Source organism: Podarcis tiliguerta, assembly GCF_965153285.1.
Source record: "Podarcis tiliguerta genome assembly, chromosome: 9".
Taxonomy (NCBI): Eukaryota; Metazoa; Chordata; class Lepidosauria; order Squamata; family Lacertidae; genus Podarcis; species Podarcis tiliguerta.
The window spans coordinates 55,251,951-55,257,950 of NC_139542.1; the positions used below are offsets into that span (position 1 = coordinate 55,251,951).

At 37.0% G+C, this 6,000-nt stretch overlaps 1 protein-coding gene across 3 annotated transcripts in view; it reads left to right on the forward strand.

Annotated features, from left to right (window-relative positions):
- The window catches only part of MICU3 (mitochondrial calcium uptake family member 3), a 41,650-nt gene extending 36,287 nt beyond the window's left edge, over positions 1-5,363 (forward strand). For all 3 annotated transcript variants that reach the window (XM_083458353.1, XM_083458352.1, XM_083458354.1), the window contains exons 12-14: positions 2,437-2,545; positions 3,228-3,385; positions 5,289-5,363. In XM_083458353.1, the coding sequence (XP_083314479.1) occupies positions 2,437-2,545; positions 3,228-3,385; positions 5,289-5,357 (336 nt within the window). In that variant the 3' untranslated portion in view covers positions 5,358-5,363. The remainder of the gene's footprint in view (positions 1-2,436; positions 2,546-3,227; positions 3,386-5,288) is intronic.
- The last annotated feature ends 637 nt before the right edge of the window (positions 5,364-6,000 follow it).

Consider the following 6,000-nt stretch of genomic DNA (forward strand, 5'->3'; position numbering starts at 1 on the left):
AATGTTGGAGAGTATGCAGTTATGCAACCCCCAAGTCAATGAGATAAGAAACTATACAACCTTGAGAAGACATCTGAAGGCAGCCCTGTATAGGGAAGTTTTTAATCTTTAATGTTTTATTATTTATTATTATATATAAAATGTTGGAAGCCATCCAGAATGACTGGGTCTACATCTCTATTTTCATTGGACTAATGTTTGAGGGTATGTAGATAAGTCCCCAAATGATGAAAGTTACAGCTTCTGATAGAATTCAGTGGAGAAATCAAAGATTTTAATGTAGTTGGGACTGTAGACCACTGTGTCCCAATATGAGAAAAAAGCACACACACCCAATGAGAACTGATCATGGTAATAGGCACAGAATGCTGACTGACTGGGACAGAAAACCAGGGGGAATGGGATGGAGTGGCTGAACCATGAAAAGAAAAACATTTTTTTAAGTGCCCCACTTGTTTATACCAATAGTAAACTATCGAGTGTGAGTCTTTATGTAGCCAGAACAGCCCCATCTACAAAGTACAAAGGGGTGGTTCAAGCGGATTACAGATGTACTAGGTTAGATTGCAGCAAAGGCATTGTGTTGCCTTTGCTAGTGCAAAATTCAGTAGCCAGATGGCTGTCTTTGGTAAAACAATTTTAGCATGGGGCTTCTCAGTATACCTGGGGAGATCATTGTTTGTTTTTAGGTACCAAGCTAAAACATTTCTGTTTAACCAGGACTTTGACTGTTACTCGGAAGGGTCATGAGTTAGGGCTTTGGCCTTTGTAGTGCTCACCTTTTAGTGGGATGGGTAGAATTTGTCATAAATATTATTGAATGAGCGTGTTTAGGTTATTGGGTTTTTTAATTTACAAAAGATGATGTTCAACATAATCTATCCTAAATGACATATTATTTAATTGTGATAGAATGCCACAAAGTCCCATGTGCAGTTTTGCCATCTTTAGGGTATACGCTCTTTTAACACGTTTAATCTAGTTCTTCAGTCTCCATAACACAGGATCATTTGTAGAAGGCCAGTGTGGAGTGACTGGTTCTTAGAAGTGACTAAACAGAGGATTTCAAAGAACTTGGGCAGTTGCATAAGCAAATAACCTTGCTAGCTAAACTGTTTGTTGGGAAACAAAGGTGTTGTCTGGAGTAAATTTAAGCAACAAAGAGACATAGTGGCAGCTAAATGCATCAGTGCAAACCAATAGGGTTGATGTTGCAGGGACTCTTTCAAGCATGGAGTGCTTTGGATATAATTCGCTTTTATTTGTTTACAGAAAGATCAGGTTTAACTGTTTTAGATCTATTTGTAAACAGTTCAGCTTATTTTCAAATGATCACACTTTTCAACTCTTGACATTTTAGTTTGAAGGGCTTAAAAAAGAGCCACTAAGCATCATTTAGCAGTTAGTGGTAGTTAAAAGGGGGGGACGACACCCAAAGTGCTTCAGTATCATGACACAGATAAGGCACTCAACAAATATACTTAAAGCACAGTACTAAAAAGAAACAATGAATGTGCTACAATAATAGTGGTATAAACAAGCATTAAAAATATAAATGTTAAAGAATAAAATGAGTCATGTACCCCCACCCCCACCTAAAAAAAAGACCAAATATTCAGAGTTAGGGAAATGGGAGAAAGAATTAGAGAGGAAAGAAACCTAACTGCATGTTTTGAATTCTGGAAATATCTGTATCATATGCACAGAAATCAAAGTCATGGATTGCTTATCAAACTAAAGTTTAACCATCAGTTGTCCACAGATCAAGCAAACAGACTTGTTTCTCCAAAATTTGGTTTAGTTTCCAGCTGCTCTTTCCATGTCCCTTTGTAGCTTAGTGAGTGTCCGGGATGGAGTGGGCAAACAAACCATGGTTTTTATTTTATTTATTTCCATACAAACAAATTGTGTATACCACATGATAGTAACAAAACTTCTAAGTAGTTTGGTTAAGGAAGGATACTAGGTTCATGCATAATGCCAAGCCATAGGCAAAATAAACCAGAGTGAGTAAGCCAACAATAAGAGATGGCTTCAGATCATGGCTTGTTGACAGTAAAACAACACTCAACTCCCAACTTCCCACTTGACTAGAAAGCACACAAAGCACTTCCCAGCCGTGCAGGAAGCTCCCACAGCCAATTGCTTACTGGTGTTCCCCAGTAAGTGGGGAACAGGTATTACCAATAAAGCTTCTGTCCGTTTGGCCACATGGGAGAGGCCTGACTCCTCCCGAGAGAGGCATTCTTTCTCTGCTAGTATAATTTGGCTTGTGGCAGCAGGTTTGCAACTTTGTGAGGGAAGGGGGCTATGAGAGGTATAGAACTGTCTCCATTGTATGCTGACTCCATTATCAGCTGCAAAGCTGCTGCCAAACAATTAAAGAATGTTGCTGCTGCTTCTATAGTACTAATGTCAGTATTCTTTTATTCATAGGGCATTACATTTGATGAATTCAGATCATTTTTCCAGTTTTTGAATAATCTAGAAGACTTCGCAATTGCAATGCAGATGTATAATTTTGCAAACCGTTCCATAGGAAAAGGTAAAAATATTTAATGTCAATAGTTAATACTTTTTTAATATTAAAAGAAAAGAAATCTGTTTTGTTTAATATTTGTGTGAGCATCAAGTATTGTGCTTTTTCTGCCTGTTCGACCTCTCCAAAATCCTTTAAATATGTATGTACTGCATGGCAGTTATCCATGTTTGAATCCTATGAGACATAAAATGCCTCTTTGTATCTAAGGGTTTTCTTGCCATTTAATAAATATATGCAAGTGTGGTAGGGAAGACTCATCTATGAACCATTTATATACTTTTTTTTAATATGTATATGCTTGTAAAGCCACAGTAGCAGTAAATCAGCAGCTCCACAGAAGTTAAGCTGCATGCTTCCACCTATGGTCAAACTGTATATTTGTGAATAAATTCAAATAATACACGACACTATAAGCCTCCAGCAAACCACCTCAAACCACACGAATGAAAATATACATGTATATTAGATGTATTCTGTACTCCACAGTTATCATTTGCATTAGTAGTTGCTTTTTTTCAAGAGATCAGCTGTGCAACTAAGCTATAATAAGGGGTCACTTAGAACACAGTGCTCTTGACAAATATATATATGTGATGGAGAATGAGTTTTTTTCAATAATAAGTAGTGGTAATCACCGTGTTGCATGATGATTTTGGCTAGCTGCAAAATTTCCTTGTTTCCGTAGATGAATTCAAGCGTGCAGTATATGTAGCTACAGGTTTGAAGCTTTCAATGCATTTAGTGAGCACTGTCTTCAAGATCTTTGATGTAGACAAAGATGATCAGCTGAGCTACAAAGAATTTATTGGTATTATGAAAGACCGATTGCAACGAGGGTTCAAGGTAAGAACATGGATTATCTCTTAATCACGAAAACTTACGAATGAGATATAAGCAGTCCATAAACTATTAAATTTTTGCTGATTCCAAAACTATTTGAAATATAGCCATTTTTTTCATAGATATTTGTTCTACTCTTCAACTTGAAAGGGTTTCAAGAACTGCATCACATAGATGTGTATTTTATTATTAAGGATGTGCCAAAATTCATAGTGTATGTTGCAATAAACAGTAACATTAGTCTGACTTTGAAATGAAACTCATGATTAATCTATGGTTGTTATTGTAGTTAAAACTACCTCCGTATATGTTTAGTTTACTAACCCTTAATTTACAGAACTGGGATTTGTTTGTTTTTTCTATAGCCAAGTCTACAGACACATTCTGATCCAGCTTGCTGTTGATCAAGTAGGTCTCCAGTTAATCATCTAGAAGGTGCAGTCTCATCATTGCAATTTATAGACTGGGAAATTGATGTCTAAAAGCTTTTGATAGCCTGTAGTTTTAGAAGTTTAATCTGTACTCCTGACTGCCCCCTAGAGACAATAAATTAACTAAATAGTAGTCAGCAGAAATGAATTTTGTCACAAAGTATTTTTAAGTAATTCTGTAAATACTGTTGTGTAATTATGCATTTAATTTCACATTTTAAATTAGGCTTAGTCTTCTATCAAAAATACAGTAATCAGATTGCATTTATTTATAAGCCTGAAATACATGTACAATATAAATATTTTAGGTTAATGATTATAAGTAGGAATGAGCCGCTACCTACTTGCTCAGCCCATAAACGATTGGGCTGGACTATTCAAACAGTTGAAAAGTTCCCTTCTCTAACAAAAAAAAATGTCTTGAAGAGGGAATACCAGGTGGCGGAGGGCATGGAACACAGCAGGGCTTTGCCTCAGTGGCAGATGACATGATCCTCAGCCAACTGGAATGCCCTTCTCCAATGGTTGTGTGTTTTCCACATTAGGACATGGGAACTGCCAGGGAAGCATGGGGAACATATGAGGTGGGGTGCTAGCTATTTTGTCCTCTGCCAAGCTCAAAGGGCGACTCAAAATCAGGATTAAAGCAAGTGGGCTGAAATACTCATACAACCCCAGTTTTGATTTCTTACATCATATCTGATCTATGACGCCTTTAAAGAAGGAAGAATGAATTTATACACCTTCTCTAGTAATTTGAATTGGCAAGCCAACTATGTAATACCTTGCCTTCAAAATGTGGTGACAAAATTTATTTCATTGCTTGTGCTCTGAATGTTCTTTTTTAAAAGTACCACGGTAGTGTGGAGTTGCTGATTGTCCTTGTTATTAGTGTTGGGTTAAAATGTGTTGTTAGCCCATCTTCTTTTAGCATTCCCTATATACACTGTTCATAATTCTGAATATTATGTCTCCTTTGCAAATGTATTAAGGGATTTTATAATTGTTTTCTAACCTGAACTTTACGAATTTCTGCTCTGAGATCTGGTATGTTTAACTGCCACCATGTGGACAGTGACTGTATTGCCAAAATTTGTAGTGATGTTTGTAATTTCACACAAGCTGTATGAAAGTAGAGTATGGAGGCTGTTTTCATAATACCTTATTTAAGATGTAGATTCAAGATCTTTGCTTCAAACATGCATTTTTTCTCTTCTTTACCAAGAACTTTAAGAAACCACACTCTCTATTGTAGCATCTTTGAAATTAAGAGTTATTCCTATATTATGGTATCATACATAATTGTATCACAGGTGCATGAATATTTTAGCCTAAAATTATTTTTGCTGAGTTTTCTACACTATAACTAACAAGTACAATTCCTTTATTATTTTCATGCCATCTTCTCCTAATGCTCACCTTTGGCTGCCTTCACATGATGCTTGCACATGCACACTTCTTTGTCTTCTTCTCAGGGCTACAAAACCCTGCAAAAATACACCACTTTCAAATCCTGTGTGAAGAAGGAACTCAATAGCAGATAAACGATGGTATGTCTATGATGCACTGTGTTTCTAAAACTGTTGGTTAAAGATTTATCACTGTACTTAGCTGACCTTTTATTTGACAACTGAAAATCAAAATAACTGATCAGAAAGTGAACTCTATATAATTTTGTTCAGTTCATTCAGAATCAAAATTTCAATTTCTTCTCCATTTTCCTCAGGGAACTTGTGCATAAATTTGTTTGTTCCAGGAAAATCTATGTCCAAGTCTTTTGGCTTGAGTCTGGAGGCTTATGACCCAGGGCTTGTTAGCATATATCAGGAGTTGCCAACCTTTCTGGGTCCATGGGCACATTTGAAAATTGGAGAAATTGTTGTGGGCACCATACCAAACAGGCACTGCAACCTATGCTGTTGGCTACCACAAACTCCTTCTTTCAGCACAATTTTCAGCATGCAGGGTGGGGGGGTGCCAGGGAAGGCCTCTATGGGAGTATGTGTGCCCACGGGCACCACATTGGTGACCTCTGGCATATATGGAGCCATGTTAAGCTCCAAGACAGTGTTTCCCACAACAGCACAATGAGATCTATACGTCATATAAACACGTGACATACATTTGATAGTAAAAAATGTATAAGCAACTATTAGATATTTCAGGATCATTCTGCCCCGTTCCCCC